At 37.5% G+C, this 20,365-nt stretch overlaps 1 protein-coding gene across 5 annotated transcripts in view; it reads left to right on the top strand.

Moving 5' to 3' along the window:
* The window catches only part of MBD5 (methyl-CpG binding domain protein 5), a 125,297-nt gene extending 109,124 nt beyond the window's left edge, over positions 1-16,173 (top strand). For 3 of the 5 annotated variants that reach the window (XM_045559492.1, XM_045559488.1, XM_045559489.1), the window contains exons 10-12: positions 4,376-4,488; positions 12,653-12,728; positions 15,578-16,173. In XM_045559492.1, the coding sequence (XP_045415448.1) occupies positions 4,376-4,488; positions 12,653-12,728; positions 15,578-15,649 (261 nt within the window). In that variant the 3' untranslated portion in view covers positions 15,650-16,173. The remainder of the gene's footprint in view (positions 1-4,375; positions 4,489-12,652; positions 12,729-15,577) is intronic. The other 2 variants (XM_045559493.1, XM_045559490.1) reach the window with 1 other exon arrangement.
* Positions 16,174-20,365: the final 4,192 nt, after the last annotated feature.

Below are 20,365 nucleotides of genomic sequence, written 5' to 3'. Positions count from 1 at the left end.
AGTCTAAAGATGTTACTTTTTTGAGAAACTTACTATCATTTTTAGTATTTACTATTTAATAAATGTTTGATAATAACGAACCTAATAAATACCTCATATTTGCTTATTGCTTCAGAGCTATATTTCCCAGACTTCAGCTAAGCTGCATATTACCTATATTATTATTCACTTAAAATTTTTCTTTAAATTCATTTGTTAATTTAGTCAACAAACAAATATTTATTGGGCATATATGTACAGGATGCTATTTATACCACTTTTTAAGTTTAAATAACTTCTTTAGTCTTATCCTAAGATCTTATGTATGAAATCATAGTTATGTTATTTATATTTTTCTAATATAAATTTAGGTGACTGTATAACTATTAAAAATGTTTAAAAGTTTGTCCATATTCCACCTAAAATAACTTCACATTCCCGCAGTGGCACTTTAGCAAAGACTGCTTTGGTGTTTCATAAAGCATGTTCATGTTCATGGTTTTTTAGATCCTCTCAATGACCCATAAAGATGTTCAGAATTATCGCTATTTTATAAATGACAGACCAGAAGCTTGGAGAAATGGTATTCCTAAGGACACAGATCACAGGCAGTTAAGCCAGGCCCCAGTCCTGGTCTTCTAACTCTAAGCTTGACACTCCTTGCAATATACTGTTCCCCCACAACAGGACATTGTAGAAAAGGAATGGGGAAGTGAAGAATGAAAAGGGGAGCTTGAGGTCAACGTCTTATCTCTGTTATGAAATCTGTGATGTAGCTTGTGCTCCATCATTTGACCTTTGTGTGACAGCTTTACCTCAACACTAAGTAGCAGCAAAGGATTCACAAAGATTAAAGGATTAAAGCCTGCAGGAAATTGTAGCATCATCTCTAGTGAACTGGCTCTATCATTGATGCAGGTTTTTCTAGTATGTACTATACTTCACTGTAGAAGGTTGCTTTGGCTCTCTGAAAGATTTGTGTCTCCTTTTGTCACAGACTCTAAGTTACTTCTGAGATACACAAGGTGTCATGGTTCTGACCCCAAATCAAACTTAATTAAATTTTCAAATGTTTAATATGTACTTTGTGAACAAAATAAGCAAATAAGCAACCAGAGACTCAGCCATATTCAGGAAAACTCTTAATCCTCCCCCATATAATAGTGTCTGGCCTTATGAGTATGTTTCTAACCCCACTGAACCACCTGTGAGACTACTTGTGTTGAAGAATTATTATATATAAAGAATTTGAATTCAACAAGAGTTTAAGGAATCAAAAAATATTAACATGTGTGTATTGAGACATGAGGTAATATGTGAACTATAAGTACATATAATTCCAGTTATCTTTTTATAGTTCTTAAAAGACATATGTGTAAAGAGTTATACCATGGTGGCCATTACTATTAGCATTATTAGTATCAGGATGAAACTATAATACTGAGATTATTATGAGTAAAGATAAATTATAAAGTTCTCTCCCAAATTCTCACGAAGATAGTAATTAAATAATTTATGGAACTCTTGGCTTGTGAACCTACGAGAATGCAAGATTATAATTACAGATAAAAGTATTATGTATCTTAAATTCCTCTTTCAGTGTAAATTTTATAAAAATATTTGTTTGTGTCTGACCTTTAATGTTACATTTATGTATTTGATTTCTCAGTACTTTTTTGATTTACAAGTTAGCTAAGTAATTTACAAGGGAATGTTCATTAGATTATTAAACATGATTTCTATTGGACTAGAAATTGAATTTATTTTGTTCTCTGATACCATTTTTTGGGGTATCTTTAAAGAATTTCTTACATATTGGTCAAGTGTATTTCCCCCAAAACAACACACTGTTCATATATATTTATATTTTACAATACAGTGAAGTATTAAAATTCTAAAACAAACTAAACATTTTCTTCCAGATATATATGATTTTGTCATACCAGAAATGCACAGTGTTGTATATCTTATATTTAGTTTCAGAAAGCAACATCATTGCTTTCTGTTTTGAGGTCATTGAATCCTTTATAAATAATATAGCTCATTGTGAGAATACCTTAAAACCTTAGAGACAGATTTAAATGAAGAAAAAATGGTAGAGAATTTGTTCAGAAAAATATAACTGGAAAATTATCCAAGCCTAAAAAAATTTTGAAGATGAATTTGGGCAAGTTGTCATCTAAATTTCTGTAAAAATATAATTTAATTTTAAATAGTTTGACTTCATTTTTCAAGTGTGCCTGTGTGTGTATATTTTATATATGTGGGTGTAATTTTATATATATAAGCTTTATATATATAAAATGACTGTGTGTTTCAATGTATGTTGGAGCTCGTATAGTGGAGAGAGGTTGAGTACTTTGGAGTCAGACCTGAGTTTCAATTCTGGCCATGTCACTTAAACTCACTGAGTCCCATCTGTAATACACAAATAATAGCAGTTTGCAGTATTATCATATTAAATGATAAAACAGTGCCTTTTACATAATAAATGCACAAGAAATGTTTTTACTGTCCCTTATCCCTTAATTAAAAATAAAAATTGAAGACTTAAAAAAATAATTTGATCTAACTTTGTTTTTTAAATTAAGACCAATGGGGTAAGTTTTCATTGCTGTCTTGCTTTGTTTCCATGTGAATCTGAATTGTGTGGCCTGATCAACACATTCTGAGATCTCTCACTACACCAGTTTGTGTCTGATAGAACTTTATGTTATAGGACAGCTTCCTTCCTACTGCCAAGAAGTTCATTTAAATATAAGTGGAATTAGTTATTGATTACATACATGTAACATGCAAAACATCTTTCATACTCCCTTCGTGTTAGTGAATACACGATGTGAATACACATTTCTAACATGAAATGTGAACATGTATCCAGGCACTATTTTTTTAACAACACATGGATACATTCAGCTTACTTAAGCTTTTCTAGTCATCCCTATAGCCCAATAGGACACTTTTTTTTTAATGTGAAGTGTTACTGGAACAAAGTTGTCTCTTGTTCTAGCACACAAGGCATCAGGGATCCCCAATGAACATGTGTGAGATATTTGGATTCTTTAGGACAAAAATACAAAAATATGAGAAGGTCGAACCAGTAAAGGTAATAAATTTTAAAAATATATATGAACAGGAAAACATTTCCATCATTTGACTATTTTTAGAAATGCTTGTTTTCAGACTTGATAATGGAAACCCTTTGTTAATCATCACTGTATACTAGATTTGAAGGGGTCATAGAGAAATTATGTATAAATGTTGTTCATGCATCAGTCATGAAGCTATGTAAAGACAAAAGTTAATAATAATTTCTTTGCTCTTACCCATGAGGCATTTTGGTGAACACTGAAATTTTATATAAAAGTGGCTTGGGGGGGGAACTGGGGTGAGGAACGCTGGGGTCCTTGCCTTGAAGCCGTGTTTACACAGCAGGCAACACTGTTTTTTCTTATAAAATTTTTTACAGATCAATCAAAATAGTAATGTTTTTCCTAAAGGTGTTTTTAGTCACAAGTCTTATACAAGTTTTGCTAATTATTAATTGATTTTCTTGAGGGGAGTGGCTTCAAGAACCATGATAGAGATTATTGGAGGGTGGGGGTGGCAAAAGCTGCACACCCCCCCAACAACACACACGCACAAATTCCCCAGCCGCACTTGGTGGCCAAACTCCGTTGGGATGGCGGACTTCACACAGACTGACAGTGATAAGGCAGGACAGGACAGAGGACACACTCATAGGTCTAGCAACACCCTCTTCCGACAGCAGGGCGGGTCATGCACGGCCGTGCCCCTCTTGCTTTGTGTCCTCTGCAGAGCCAAATGCATACCGGGTCGTGACAGTTGCTCTACACTAGGCTAAGTGTTCAACGCGACTTGTCACATTTTAACTCTCACAGCAATTCTAGCAGGAAGGTGGGTATTATTGTCCTCATTTTAAAAGGGAGGAAACTGAGGCTCAGAAAATGTTAGGTGTTTTACTCAAGCAAGGAAGTGAAGAGGTAGGATTCCAACTCTGGCCTGTCGGCTCCAAGGCCCACCCCTTCACTGACCACCGCTGTCCGCCTTCCTTTGACAGGATGCTACAGATTTGCAGTTGCTGAGCAGCAGGCAGGGAAGAAAGTGAGCCAGAATCTGATTTATATGATTTTGTGAATTGAAGTTTGTTTAAATTCCAGGTTTTGTTCCCAAAACATTATTTTCAAAATGTTGACTATTTCAAAAACAGTCTTTCCTTTGCACTGATGTCACAGGCTGGAGCCACAGAATCAGCCTCTGATGACTGAGTGAGGACAGAACCTTTGACAGGCCAGTGAAGGTTAAAGCTCCCCTCCCCCCAGTGCATCACCCGCTTGTACAGCAGCAAAGTAAAAACCGTGTTTAACGATTGCAGGTCTGGGTAATGTGGTTTGGTCTTCATACCTTCACTCAGGTGGAGCCCGAGAAGTTGAAGACACTAACAGAAGGTTTGGAAGCCTACAGCCGAGTCCGGAAAAGAAACAGAAAGTAAGCACTTTTTTTTCCCATTTTATTTTTCAAGGATATAATTTACTGGTTTTCCTTCAAAGGGACAATATATCTCACTGATTCTGCTGATTCTGTCCATGTTGTGGGCTGCCTGAGTACTGCTTAATAGTTAGCACCAAAGAGGATCATTACAGATAAGGCAAAGTAGCTATTACAGAAAGTATTGTCTTAGCAATTTATGTTTACACTGTGTGTTGGATTTGTCTCTTCATCATCTCTTTCTTCATTCCCTCCATCTCTCTTCCTCTCATTTAGCGGGAGAGAAAATAGGATTAATATTCTCAACATGTGGCTACTAAATAGGATCTGGAAGTGTAGTGGGTCTATACATTTGCACTTAAATACTTTGGTGGGGAAATAACCCCAGTTGTACACGTGTAAATAATTTTTGCAGATTAACTGTTAGTCAAAGTGATGCTAAGTAATGATTTTGTTGTTGCAGCGGGGGCGTGGACTTGAAAATAGGGTGTTTTTTTTTTAGAATTATATCAAAAAGTTGAACTTTGGGCCATTTTTATTCAAGTTTTTCTGGATCTTTATTTTCTGAGTAAATGTAGTGTGGAGAAGCTGATACTATTAGAAACATAATTTTTGCTGTTATAAATGTAGTTTTATATATCGTGACTATTATTTAATGATAAGGTAAAGAATTACAAATGTGCTTCTGTATATCTACATAGAAAGTTATTTTAAAATATATAATTGACATACCTATTCAGTTACTGCAATTTCCACTTTAGCAAACAACCAAGAATTAAATACTAATTAATTTTTATTCGTTTGGAAAATGGTTCTCACATTTCCCCTCAAATATTGATACATAAGCTTAATGTTTTATACATTATCATCTTTGTAAAAATGTCTCTTTAACTTATGTTTGTATATCAAGTTTTATAAAGTGGAGATCAGAATGATTAGTAGTGTATTTTGCATAAAAGGCTTATATGATGATATTAGTAATATCTATCAAAGGCATTCTCGTTCCCTTTGTGCTGTTTCCAATAATTCTTGCCAGAGGGCAAATTTTAGAAGTCAACAAACTTTGGGGAGACTATTCACCCCAATAGAGAGATGACAACCACAGGGGGCAAACTCTTGTGCCTCTTTGTCCAGGACTCCTTTGGGAGGTAGCAAATTGGCACTGGTGTTGTGGGAAGGGCCAGTGAATTGCCAGATAACTTCCTCCTAGATCTGATAAGTAATACAGTGAGCAAGTCTGTTCTACTCTTACTTAAGTGACATTTGCTGAGCAGACCTAAGTAACAGGATAAAACCAGTAAAATTAATACAAGGTCTAGATGAAAGGAAGAAAGTTGCAAATTACCTACATCACAAATTTGTAGAGGGTCAGTTGCTATAGAATATTCAGCAGTTCCCATTTTTTTTGGTGTAAAAGATCCCTAAAATGTTTCTTTCACTGAAGTATGCCAGTTACTTGGATTACCTGCAAAACAGAGCTGATAATACAAAAATAAAATGACTCCTCCAAATATTTAGGTAGCTACCTTGAAATGAGCTATTTTTCCTGTATGCTTGCTATTAAGATAATGAGTAGCAAACCACAATTTTAAAAAATTTTTCTTCAAAGCCAGTTTATTATTTGTGGTGAATTAATGTGGGCACTATCTAAAAAAATTCTCCTCATGATAACCATAAACTTAGAGTATGGATTGGAGAAGTAAAAGAAGAAAAGATGAAGCAAACATTAGTAAAGACAGCTTTATCTACCATACTGTTGGCCATCCGGACTGACTTGCCGTGTAGACGCCCAGTAGAATGCTCCACATTTTGCACATGTGATTTCAAATTCATTATTTTATTCTCCCTATCACAAGATGGGCCAGAATTACTTAGCCCATTTACAGATGAGGACACTCAGACCCAAATAGCTTAAATAATTAGTTGAAAGTCACATAACTGATAAATGATATGTTGGACCAAATCATTTTTTAATTTATTCATTTATTCCCAATTTAAGGAGACTAATTTAGCAAAAAAAAAAAAAAAAATCTGTGCCAGGCACAGGGCCATAGTCCCTGGAGCTCACTATTTAGTGAAAGAGACAGATCCAGAAACAAATAATTAAAATGTGAAAATTGCAGTGACAGCTCTGTGTGTGCATGTGTGTGTGTTTGCGTGTGTGTGTGTTTGCATGTGTGTGTGTGTGTGTGTGTGTGTGTGTGTGTGTACAGTGTACTTGGGGATCATAGGGAAATGAAATGGCATTCCCAGGCAAAGCAGGTGTTCCCAGAGGAGATGGTATCTGAGCCAAGCCTTACACACTGCACAGCTACTAGCCACACAAAGGACATGAAGCCCCAGATGAGGTGGGCTGGCGCAGTGTTTAGATGAGACCAGCAGTTGGGTTGGGTGGACTGTAAAGTATGAAATAGGAAGTTGTAAGAGATGTGGCCAGAGGTGTAAGCAGGAAGCAGATCGTGACAGGCCTAGTAAGGGCCTGTCCTTTATTTTCCTAAAGAGGCTGGGGGTTGGGTTTTCACCTTAGGTATGGCTGTGTAGGAGCACACATTTTAAGTGAACAGTATTGGAGTCAGGGAGATCATTTAGGGGCCATGGCAGAAGACAAGGGAGGATGAGGACCCAAACCAAGAGGGGTCAATGAAGATGGAAGAGAAGGAATGTGGTCAAGAAATACACAGGGGGTAAAATTTACAGAACATGGTAATTGATCAGAATGTAAAGGAAAGGGAACCATCAAGGACAACTCTGGGTTTTTAGCTTGGGTGACTTTGTGGGTGGTAGAAACACTGACTGAAAAGAGAATATGGGGGGGTGCTGTTGATGCAGCTGGGGGTGCCTGTGGGATAGGTTGGACACAGGAGCCTGAATCTGGGAAGAAGTGGTTCAACAGTGTACAAATGGCTGCAGTCACACAGATACTTTGACCAATTTGAAGAACAGCGGGCTAAGGATTGAATGCCGGGATAATTGAACATTTAATAGGGAGAACGAAGATGGGAAGAAAGGTTTTTCATGTCAAGACTGAAAATTTCCAGGGTGATAAAATGATCAACAGAGATCCAGTAAGACAAGAACTGAAAAGTCTCTATTGGATTGGACAATTTGCAGGCCACCAGTGACCTTAGTGAGAACAGTTTCCAGTATAGTGAAGGGTAGACAACGTGGCCATGGGTTGAGGAGTGAATAAGAATAAGGAAGTAGAGAGAGCCGATGTAGATTATTTACTCTTCTTTCTACCCTCAATGTGAAAAGTTCCTAAAAAATAACAATAGGAGAATTTTAAGATGACAAAGATTTGACTGCTTTTACTGAGGGGAAGAACAAAAGAGGAAAAGGCTGAAGCAGGTAGGTGGCATTTGGAACAAGATAATTAAGAGATTGGTTTTTGGCCAGGTGCAATGGCACCTAGCACTTTGGCAGGCCAAGGTTGGAGGATCTCTTGAGGGAGGGAGTTCAAGACCAGCCTGGGCAACATAGCAAGACCCCATTTCTTCAGAAAAGAAAAATTAGCAAGAGTGGTGGTGCATGCCTGTAGTTCTAGCTACTCTAGAGGTGAGCCAGGAAGATCACTTGAGCCCAGGAGTTTGAGGTTACAGTGAGCTATGATCATGCCACTGCACTCTAGCCCGAGCCACAGAGAAAGATCCTGTCTCAAAAAATAAATAAATAAATAAATAAGGCCGGGCGTGGTGGCTCACGCCTATAATCCTAGCACTCTGGGAGGCGAGGCGGGTGGATCACTCGAGGTCAGGAGTTCGAGACCAGCCTGAACAAGAGCGAGACCCCATCTCTACTAAAAATAGAAAGAAATTATCTGGCCAACTAAAATATATATATAAAAAAAAAATTAGCCGGACATGGTGGCACATGCCTGTAGTCCCAGCTACTCGGGAGGCTGAGGCAGTAGGATCGCTTAAGCCCAGGAGTTTGAGGTTGCTGTGAGCTAGGCTGACGCCACGGCACTCACTCTAGCCCGGGCAACAAAGCGACACTCTGTCTCAAAAAAATAAATAAATAAATAAATAAAGAGATTGGTTTTTAACCTGGGTTCAAATCCTGTTTCTACCACCTCATAGCTGTGTGTCTTTGGGTATGTTGCTTAATCTTTCCGAGCATAAATTCTTTATTTCTAAAATGGGTATAATAATTCCTACTTTAGGATCGTTACAGATAACAGAGAGAACGCCTTAGCACAGTACTTGGCACATGGTATTTAGTAAATAGCCATTTTTACTATAAAGATACAGGTGAAAGAAACAAAATTATCTGATATTTTTGCCATTTGAAACATTCTACCACCATATTAGATGTTTAGAACTTTAGTCTTTTTTTTTTTTTTTTTTTGAGACAGAGTCTGTACAATTTGATTGAGGATATTGAGGATTAAAATGACTAAAGTTCGGCCGGGCGCGGTGGCTCACGCCTGTAATCCTAGCACTCTGGGAGGCCGAGGCGATTACAGGCATGAGCCACCTCGCCCGGCCGAACTTTAGTCATTTTAATCCTCAATATCCTCAATCAAATTGTACGGTAAATAAATATCTTTAAATTGATGTTCTAATTACATCCTAATCACATAAGAAATATTAACATATTTAACACATTACTTAGAGTAATTTTGTACTTAAAAGCAAAATAGCTTTACTAAAAGAAAAAATCCATAGCTTTTAGATATTTTATGATTTCCATGTGAGGATCAAATCTTCTGTCTATATGTACATATAAATTTCTTTGGAAAACTGATTTTTTATGAATCTGGAAAATGATAAAGAGATTAATTAATTCATACTTTCACTTTAAAACCAAGAAATCATACTTAGCATGTTAAATTTTCTTAAATCTGCATACTTTATATTAGGTTTTCAGAGTGTAGGGTTCTTGACTTTTAGGTCTCATTCAAATTTGTTCTGTTCTACATGAAGTGAGTCCCTTAAATTCCAAATTGACAGTGTAAACAAAATGCAGTTTCTTGTTTCCCTCTTATTCCTTGTACCATTCACAGATGCGTACCTGGCATTTTTTTTTTAAATCAGTGACGATAAAGACGATGTGTGACAATATAGGCAATGAAGATGAGAAGTGGCAATTATCTCCATTAATAATTAGACATGTGATTATATGAACATCTATTGCTTAATCAAGTAGGGTTTAGAGTGTCCACTAGTAAAAATGTTTATCATTAAATGTCAGCAGGGAATAGAAAATAGTAGAAGAAACTCCACAGGGAGGCCCTCTGGACTGGAAGACTGAATTTTGACTAATTGTTCATTTCTTGAGCTCATGGAGCTTTGTCTTCCTCTTTTAAGTTCATTCTCCCCTGACCTGACTAGTTACTATAAAAATTGATCTACAGATTTGAAACCAGGGAGAGTCTCTCTTTACCTCTTGATCTCATGATGTATACAAATACTTTCATGCCTCGCATCTATTTATTTGTCTTCTCTCCGAGAAGTAGTCATTTCTCCCTCTATTAACTATTTAAATTTTTTAAAAATAAAACAATCTATTAATTTAGTTTAAATTAATGTAAGATGTTTACAAATATTTTAAATATCTTGTTGAAGAATGAGATGACAAAACACTTACAATTCTATCTTTTCCTTCAACAAATAATGTTGAATTTTTTTTTTTTTTTTTTTTTGAGACAAAGTCTAGCTCTGTCACCCTGGCTAGAGTGCAGTGGCGACATCTTAGCTCACTGCAGCCTCAAACTCCTGAGCTCAAGTGATCCTCCTGCCTCAGCCTCCTGAGTAGGTGGGACACCACGCCTGGCTAATTTTTTCTATTTTTAGGAGAGACAGGGTCTCACTCTTGCTCAGGCTGGTCTCAAACTCCAGACCTCAAGCAATCTTCCTTCCTTGGCCTCCCAGAGTGCTAGTATTACAGGCGTGAGCCACTGCACCCGACCATAATTTTTGTACTTTGATGGTAATGTTATTGCCCTTTTGTATAGTTAGGTAAAAATTTTGAGACATTGTGACTTCTTTTTAGATATTTAGAAATTTAGTCAATTTTAAACTCAAAAGGTCTTATCAAAATACATAACAAATATCTTTTAAAACTTATGTTCATACATCTCAATACAAAAGAATAGTAGCAATGAACCTATTTAACACATTACACAAAGTGTGATATTCCTGGGCAACTCAGCAGTGATGATACCATCAGTACTCTCGCCAAACAGCCCACGAAAGGAGCCCCAGCCCAACCTCAGTGAAACTTAGATGGCCCTGCAGTCCTGGGATTGGATTCCTACCCAGTCACCCAGGGTCTTGCTTAGCAGACTCCTCACTGGGAAAACAATTCAGACTCCCAAAGATGACCAGGGACCCTTAAAACTGGAATGGGTAAATAAGTTAAAGACGGCATATATATGATGAAATACTTACTATATACCATTTAGAAGGAATGAATACAGTATATCAACTAGGACACTGTTCAAAAACAGTAGTAAGGGAAACAAAGCAAGTATGTATATCATGACTCCTTTTGTGTGTATATATATAAAAACACAGAAAACAATACTAGGTACTATTCATGGAGATATCATATAAAATGTAAAAACAGACTAGAAGTTGGGGAGGAGGGGAGGAGAGAATGGGACACAGGATTGATAACAAATAGGAACTACAGCTTGCTTTTTTTAAACATAAAAAAAACTTAAAGGAAATATGTCATTTATTAACATTTCATGCTGGGAAGTGGGATGTTAGGTTTTATTTTCTTCTATGTACTTCTCGGTATTTTTAAACTTCTAAGTATAAATGGGATAAATATGAAAGCTAGAGGCTAGCTTAGAAGGCCCAAAAAAGGTGAGGGGAAGGGAGTTGGTGCCATATTACCCTTACAATTTGTTTAAAACCAATACACTAATCTCTCCTTTCAGTTAAACTAACTGATGTACCTATATGTTTTTCAAAACATAGGACCATCCATGCCAGCTTTGGACAAATATTTTTATTTAGCAAATATGTAGAGCATGTGTGGTATGTCTAGCAGTGTAAGTACTCCGGGGTGGGAAACTCAGAGTTCCCTAAGCTGTAGACAGGAACTAAATGTAGGAATTGTCCTATCCTGATGTATGAGAATAAGACCTAGTGAAGGCTGTGAGGAACCGAAAGGCCTGTCTAAAGGCATTCCACTAAAGTTAAAAAATGTTTTTAAACACTGTGCTAGCCAAACTAATTGAAACTATGAGCCAGGTTCTCCCACAACTGCAAATTTCCAAGCTCCATGTCGATGCGGCGGAGATAGGACTTAACTCTTAGAAAACCATGCTCATAGCCTGTTTGCTCCCGCAGCTTTTCTAGTAATTGTCCTGACAGTGTAAGTGAAAGGAATCACCTTCGTACTCAGAATAATTGGGCATTATTTATATGCGCAAAGGAGGAAAAACAAGTTAACACTCGGGATGAGCAAAGGGTACCTAACCACAGATGTGGGCAGGGTAGATGTGTCTGATTTTAGTTCAGCAGCTTCATAGATGTAAGTTTCAAAAAATAGCAGATGTACCCTGTGTATTATTTAAGCCAAGCAAGTGTCATGCAATGCTAAGTGGTGAGGAAAGGTCAGAGGAGCGATAGGCACCCTGAGACCCCGAGACCGGCATTCTGTCTCTGCTCAAATAGTAACGTCATTTTGGTGTCTGGGGACACGTAGTGGGGGGCGGGGGCGGGGGCGGCGGCCAGGCTCGGAGGCTCAGGTGCCGTGAATTAAGCTGTTTCCCACCTGGAACTTGCACCAGGATTTCAGCCTTCGCTTGCTCCACTCCAGAGCCGAGACGCTCCAGCGAGGGCAGAGAGAGCTCCCTAGTGGCCGGAGCCTGCAGTCCGGGCAGGCTGCACCGGGGGGAGGTGGACCCGAGGCCCAGCTTTCTTCCCAAATCACCGGTTGTGGAAGAAACATGTGGAAGGGGAGAGAATCCGTCTCCGCGTCCCCCAATCTGTTCATTTTTTTTTTTTTTAGTAGTTCTGTGACTTTAATCATTAGTATTCAGTGGTGAGAATCCTAGAGTGGTGTTTTGTCATCTGAATTTTCCAAATGTGAATATAAATTGGCTGTCTCTGGTGGAATTGGTACTTTTGTTTTCCGATTAGGGAATTAAATTGAGATTTTGTTTCTTTAATTTATTAATCGAGTGTGTTGTTTTCATTAATTCCAGAAGTGGAAAGCTAAATAACCATTTAGAAGCTGCTATTCATGAGGCCATGAGTGAACTGGACAAAATGTCTGGGACTGTAAGTTAATTTATTTTTCCATTATACTGTGTTTCTTTGAAAATAAATTGTATTACACTTTTTGGTAAAGTCTCTTGAATATTGCCAAGCAACTCACGTAGCAATACTAAATTACTAAGCTGGGAAAAAAAAGATTAATATCAGAAAAGATTTAAAGCCATTTAAGAAAAAATAACCTAGCAGTATTAACTATGTCTTTTTTCAGAGATAAGTAACTTTTGTTTTCCCACATAACATTCTTTTAAAATGTGAGCAGCAAAATATTGAAGTTCAGACCACAGCTTTCTGCAATTGACTCTGGGAATAGCAGTGGCCATTACTGTTGCCTAAATATACAGTAATGCAAATTTCACTCTGTCCATTGAACAAAAAAGTGAAATTAAACAGTAGGGTCAAGACCAAGAGTGTATAGAGCTCTCATTTCCCCTTTTTATTGAGCTTGCATATATTAATAATAGCATTGAATGTGAGAAGTTTCATCATTATCCTCTAATTCACACATTGGCTGATGCAGACACTCAAAATAATTTTGGTAATCTCTTAAATAATGTGAATTATCTAAGGCTATTTAGCAATGAAAAATAATTTTTTTCACTTGACACTTTGTGTTACAAGGTTATCTGAATCCCAACAATCCATCCAATGGCAATTGAATAATAGGTATAAGTCATAGATTCACAGAATGTTGGGATTGGTATGGGCTTTAGAGATTTTGTAATCCAACCTTACCATTTCACAGATGGGTGAAATGAAGCCCGGAGGCATTAAATTTCCTGATAAAATTTTTAAGAAAAGTCTAGATTGGGAATGGGTTATAAACTCAAATGTCTTCTAGGGCCAGGCAAATAATGTCAATAAGTAAAGTGGATCAGGCATGAGAAAAACAGCAATTTGAGTGGACTGAGAAATGCCAATGAAAATGCAGGGGGGAGGGTAGGCTGCCAGTCTCACAGGCTCAGCGCAGTGAAAGGCCATTGCTCACTTGAGTCTGGTGCTGGTTGGGGAAGGAGTTGCTTCCTTCCCCAGGAAGAATCAGGAGGCCAGATTCTTTCTATATCTAGTGTCCATCCTTCCTTAGGACCTCAGAGTGCTCCCTTATACCCTTTGCATTCAGCCCAGCAGGTGAAAGAAAAGAGTGTGTGCAGAAGACTGGCAGCATAGGTTTTATGCACGAGGCCTGGAAGCTTTTTACTTCTGTTGACTTTCTGCTGGCCTGACCCCATCACATGGCCTCCTTAACTCAAGTGGACTAGGAAATGTAGTATAGAATGTGCCTGCCCAGGAAAAAGAGAAAAAGGGGTTGGCAATCATCTGACTAGTCTCTGCCTCGGGACATTTGGCCTTTGTGGCCAGCAGGCCGTCAAGAGTGATAAAGATCTCAGCAACCTGGGGGCAGGGGTGCATGTGTTCTCTCCAGGAGTTTCTTCTTCCATGCTCCAGCAGATCTTAGACATGTGGGAAATTGCGCTGGTGTTGCAAGATCTTCCCATTTTTCATGAGAAGATAAAAGTCTGAAGGTAAAATTTCTCATTTTTAGGTGTTGACAACTACTCTTTAAAATATGAAAATGCCATATGGCTAAACGAAGTGCCTTTTCAGGCCACATTTGGTCTACAAATTACTAGTTTGCAGTCTTGGATAGAGACTTGTTTCCTTAATTATAAAAAGTTTTAAGTTATGGCTCTTTACCAGAGACTGGTGGTTTTAAAAAATGTATATAGAGAGGATTAGGAGTAATAGACAGATTGAGAAACTCATAAACATTATTTTAAATTTTTAAATATTATTTTTTAAAAGAGTTCTACATTTGACTCTGAATATCATTGGCCTTTGCTATTGTCTAAAACATTATTTTTAAAACATATAATTGGGCAAACTCGTAGTGGGGCTTGAGAGCTGCTTGTGTACATCTCTTCCTAACTGTAAGTTCTGTGACTTCAGGTCAGTAGCTTGAAATTGGCCATGGTGAAAATATTTACACCACAGAAATTGGCAAATGGGCGTGTGTCCAAATGCTGATGAAGCATTTGCTGTACCACTGCCTTGTGTCCATCCTGCCTTTCCTGGGTCTTGAGCCTTCTTGTCCGCTCCTATCAGTAGCCACAATACAATGTGGGGCTCCTGATCACACCTCCCTGCCACCTTTCAAAACCACACCTGTGAACTAATGCTCTGATACTGCTCAATCCCTGTTCAATCTGATGAACAGCACTTAATGCTACTAGTTCCTGAATTAGTATATAAGGATGAGTTGTATTAATTGCCCTTCCCAGAGTATAAGCACAGATCTGCCAACAGATGATAGTGGTATGCTGTTAATATTTTCTTTTCTGATTCATCTTATGAACAAGCATCCTTGGGCTGAGCTATGTGTGCATGTTCTCATAATCTTTGACCCATCTTAGTAGTTGTAAAGTAAGTAGGGTGGTAAAGTGAAAAAAAAAAAAAAGCATGTTTGGTATGTATTTATCCACTTTTCCAGGCTACAGTGAAATTGGTGATCTAGGGATCTCTGGGAAGGCTTTACTTGTGTTTCAAATGCACAGTGGGGGTAGCAACTGCACATTGTGTTTCTCACACTTGATTGTTTCCAGTTCATCCTTTGTGTTGCACTGTTTATTGGAGAACCCAGAAGGTTGCTTTGCTTATCATTTTCTAGTATTCCTCATTCTTTGTAGTGACACTGAGATCTGGGGTCTTGGTAAAAATGTTAAATGCCTCAGGATATCAATAATTGAAAGCAAAAGCAGGAGTCTGTTACCTACCATGCTCTGTGTCAGAAATCATATGGTGTTTGCAATTTCATCCTCTGTTGTTGTTGTTTTTTTTTTTCACCTTTTTATTTCCAGGTACACCAAATCCCACAAGGAGACAGACAAATGAGACCCCCCAAGCCCAAGAGGAGGAAGATCTCCAGATAACAGAGACTACTCCAGTAATGCGCAGTGTTTATCAAAGGAACGTGCACAGATGTATCTGTATATAGGTATTGATATAGCCACTGTTATATCAATATTTACACTATGGCAGATAGCTACCACCACCACAGGGTGCTAAAAGAACAGTGATAGAAAATTTTTGATCAGGAAGGATAATGAATGCTGGAAAAACCAATCAAAATTCCTGTCTGATGAGAGTGATAAATGGTCCAGAGATTACTGAGAAACTTTTTTTCTATAATACTAAAATCGTGATTATATGAAATAGTCCAAATGTTTCTGAAGACTTTTCAATGTTGTATATAGAAAATACAGAATTTCATGGTGATATCAGAAATGTAAATATTGTACAATATTGTCATGTACAAGCGTACCTAATGCACACTTTATCTTTTATTGTACAAAGAAATAGTGTACAAAATTCTTTGGTTTCTATGGAGTACACCTACCAGAGACTACCAGTGTAAAGTGATAAATAAAAATACAATCTAAATGCTTTTCTATGATAATGTAAAAGATGCTGTTTTTGTATTTAACAGCAGAGAAAAGGCATGAAGATGTAATATTTGAATTATGACATACACCGCGCACCCCTGAGTATCCATTTATATTGTTTGTTTGGAACGAACCTTGCCTGGAAGCACTGGAGTCAATTTTGGGTGTCTAGGAAATTGCAACCTTGAAGATTTCTAAAGGGATGAGGGCTCACAGGTCTAAATTAAGAATTCAGAAACTGCAACCATTTGTTGCATATTTTTTTTACCTAAGTTTTAAAATAGAATAGGTTTTATAAAAAAAAGTCTTAGATGGAATATTTTACTCAGCCATTTCTGTAGTTAACATTTGATAGCCACCTGTTGAACCAGATAGCTTCTATTGCACCAACACTGGTGTTCAGGCAAAAGCCTCACTATGAAACCATTATCCGAGGTAAGGTTGATTATAATTCAGTTTTTTTGTAGTAGCAAAACTAAATACAAATCGTGAAAACAAGTTTCATAATCCATTCTTCAGTATTACTTAACCCAGAAGTTAAAGGTGGCTTACAAAATTATTAGCAATGGTAATTTTTTATCAGTATTGTGTAACATATCAGATTTATTTTATTTAAAGAATTATTTATACCATTAACAGATTCTTATATATATTAATGTGGCTGAAATGTGCAGGTTAAATCTATTAACCAAATTATTTATATTATATTAAGTAAGAAAAAAATGTGAAACAAATGTAGAGAGAAAATACTACACTACAAGTATACAAACCTAAAACTGTGAGCCATTGTAAAGTACAAGGTAATTAATAAGAAATGTAGCACAACATAATTTTCCGTCTTTTTTTCACAATTTTGGTGGTGGTGGTATAACCTGATCTTCCAGGCAGTTAAGCGAAGTCTCAGGCCCCCAGCCTGGCTTCAGTTGATGGATTGTCAAAAGAAGGGATCCATTATCCCTTTATTTTTGGAGCCACCAGTTCCCCAGCCTCTACCCCAAACCCGTAAACCTCTGGAGAGCACTGCCTTGTCCTCTTGCCTGGGGTTCATGACAGCCTAATGCCCAGGCTGCTGGGAGGTTCTCCAGTAGCAGGCTCTGGACCCCCACATGCCCACCACCTCCTGCACTCCTCCTCTCCCACCTACCCCCCAAGCTCCTCAGTCCTGTCATGTAGCAGAGTTCCAGTAACTCAGGAAAAAGGAGACCAAGGTCATTCCTCGAGTTGGTTTCTTGGGGCCACAGCACAGAGCATGCCACCTGGGCTCACTTTTGATAGCAACAGCTCTTAGTTATCCCCCTAGGTCTCCTGTGTCTCTCTGTCCCTTCCGTTCCCACCCTCACCCCTACCCCCCACCCTGATGGAATACAACTGGCCACCCTGGGCTTCATGGCCTGGAAGTGGGAACCTTTCCTTCAGGAGGTAGGTTCATTTGTCTTTCTTGTAATGGGGATTGCCTGCCCAGTTCTTCATGTAGTTACACGAAGTAATCTTTTGTGTAGTTTAGTTGACATATTTTTGTTACAAGTTGCTGTGTTTGGTATATTTAAACCATTAATGTCCATTTTTTTTGCACCAAACTGCTTTTCTACTGTTTTTTTCAACACAGTTGTGTTTATTCACACAGACGTATATATGTATGTTGGATGTGTCTGCTTGTGTGTGTGTGTGTGTGTGTGTGTGTGTGTGTGTGTATGTTGATAGGCAGATTTTTTTTTTAGCCTTTGCTTTTTTGTCTTCAGACTGAGTGTGTGTTGACCAAGGCTTCTTTTTGATATTTTGAGCTGATTCGGTTTGTGCTTCCCCAGCATTGTATACTTTACATCAGTAGCCCATGTAAAGTATGTTTGTGCCCATGATTTCACTGGTTACTTATGGCTTTGATGTGGGTGCTAGGTGTAGTTGTTTCAGTCCACATGGGTTTTTTCTTTTTCTCTCTTAGAGCCATATGGTTTCATGTAAGCAGTTAATGTAAATATTGTTAGCATTACAGGTCATGCAGTGCTGTAACATTTTTTAAAATGTTGCACCTACATTACAATTAAAAAATTGGTCACTCACGCTTCTATTTTGCCCATAGAGCCATTTCTTTCTCTTTGTATTGAAGCCAATTTATTTTTTCAAAATGAAGGCTAGCCCTTCTATGTTAGTAAATTTTTTATTCCCTAAAATAAACCTTTTTAAAAAAAACAAACCCAAGAATGGAAACAGAATGAAAATTTTCTGCTTCTTTAAAGAATATAATAGTCTCTCTGCTGGAAAAGTAAATCTGATTTTATTTTTGTGTCCCTTAACAGTCCTAGGAAGCACAAGGAGAATAAACTACACCTCCAAGTAGTTTTTTAGATTTTAAAGATTATTTCCAATGATTGAAAATTAGCTAAGCAGCTCTTGTGTGATTTGTCATGTTTGTGGCATTAAAAGCAATCCAGGGTTTTTACTTATTTAAAGGAACATTTTTGGTTTGTACTTTTCCATACCATTATGTATGAAAATGCTTTAAGAAGAACATTCATCCCTTGTGATATCATGGGCCACTGTTAGTCTTTTATTTGGACCCTAACTTTGAGTTTTTGCTATGTCTGCTTTTTGAGTAAATACAGCCTTCTTATTTGAACATAACACAGTAGAAGTGTGGGAGGAGCAGAAGGCAGTTATTTCACTTTCTGTAAGTTTTATGAAGATTCTCATATCCAATGAGGTGATTCCTTTTTCATTTCAGACCACGATAGCACATTGTTGTTAACTCTGGTAATCTTCCATGCAGCTTGCAGTGTTCCCTTGCAAGTCACAAGCATATTTGCATTAAGATTTGAAAATCTAAGATGCTTAGGATGTTTGTGGCATTGCTGTTTCTGATAAGAAAGCCAAGATACTAGACCTTATCCAAAATCTGATATCTCGTTTACTTTTGCCATTTATGCCTAAATGGTGTAATGTAAGACTCAAGACTTTTCAGTGCAGTATATGAAATGAGTAGTGCATTACTTGATCCATTTGGGAGACATGAACAAAAAATATCAACCAGCCAGAATTGTAATATTGAAATAGTTTATCTTCTTCTTTCATTCACTCTATCACATTTGCATTAGCCAAAGAGATAAGAACATTAGTAATTCATATGTGTAAACAACCCAGAAATGAATATTAAATCAGTGAGCCAAAAAGCAATAAACAACTCAAGCATGGGAAATCCTGCTAACAGTGGGGAGTCTGATATAGAAAAAATATATAAAAAGCATTATCTTCAAATATGAAATTAATTTGTATCTACTGTAAATATGTATTATCAGCCTTATCTGCATTTATACACACTGTGTGTGTACCTCAGTGACCTTTTATAAACCGGAAAAATGGTTGATTTAATAATTTGTTATGTAAATACAAAGTTGTCTATAAATTGGAAAATTTGATGCCAGATGGCTTCATAATATACAAATGTGTTTTGTAACATCATGCCTTTATGGATTAAGTATAAATACACTTGATTGTCTATGTAGAAGAGTAGCAGTTTACATTTCACCTGCATTTCAAATGGATGTCTTTGTCTAAATGGTTATACTATTAGGAAAAGAAAATAACTTGAACATTTTCAATGTGAAAAACAAATATGGTTTTGATTTCACCAAAACTCCTTTTCACGCCCAAGAATCTGTTCAATTCCATGCTAAATGCTTTACATTGTGAGATTTCCATAGGAGATTCATTGATCCACAACAGGGATCTACCTGGGAAAGCTCCCCAAACTTAATTATTCTTCTTGAGAGACAGGCTGTACATCTTTCTTGCTAATAGTAGGCAAGGGAAGAGCCCTAGCCGTCTTATTGCTTTTTCACTTATTGTTTTCTTTGTTTCCACATGTCCTGGAAAGTATCACACTGATAAATAGGGCCTAGTTTTTGTGAGCCAAGGTGGCTACAGAGTTTTACCTCAACCTTGGGCTACTGCCTTGGGTAACCAGGTCTTCTCAACCTTGGCAATATTGACATTTGGGGCCGGATCACTTTTTGTCATGGAGGCTGTCCTGTGCATCATAGGATGTTTGGCAGCATCCCGGGCCTCTACCCACTAGGTGCCAATAGCACCCCTTCCCAAGTCACGACAATCAAAAATGACTCCAGACATTACCCCTGGGGTGAGTGGTGATGGAGGGGACACAGTGGGATTTGAAAACCACTGCCTTAGTGGAATCAGGTAGGGAATCAG

This window comes from Lemur catta, chromosome 8 (assembly GCF_020740605.2).
Source record: "Lemur catta isolate mLemCat1 chromosome 8, mLemCat1.pri, whole genome shotgun sequence".
Lineage (NCBI taxonomy): Eukaryota > Metazoa > Chordata > Mammalia > Primates > Lemuridae > Lemur > Lemur catta.
Note: the sequence above shows the minus strand (reverse complement) of the source record. Positions and strands in the feature narration are given on the sequence as shown.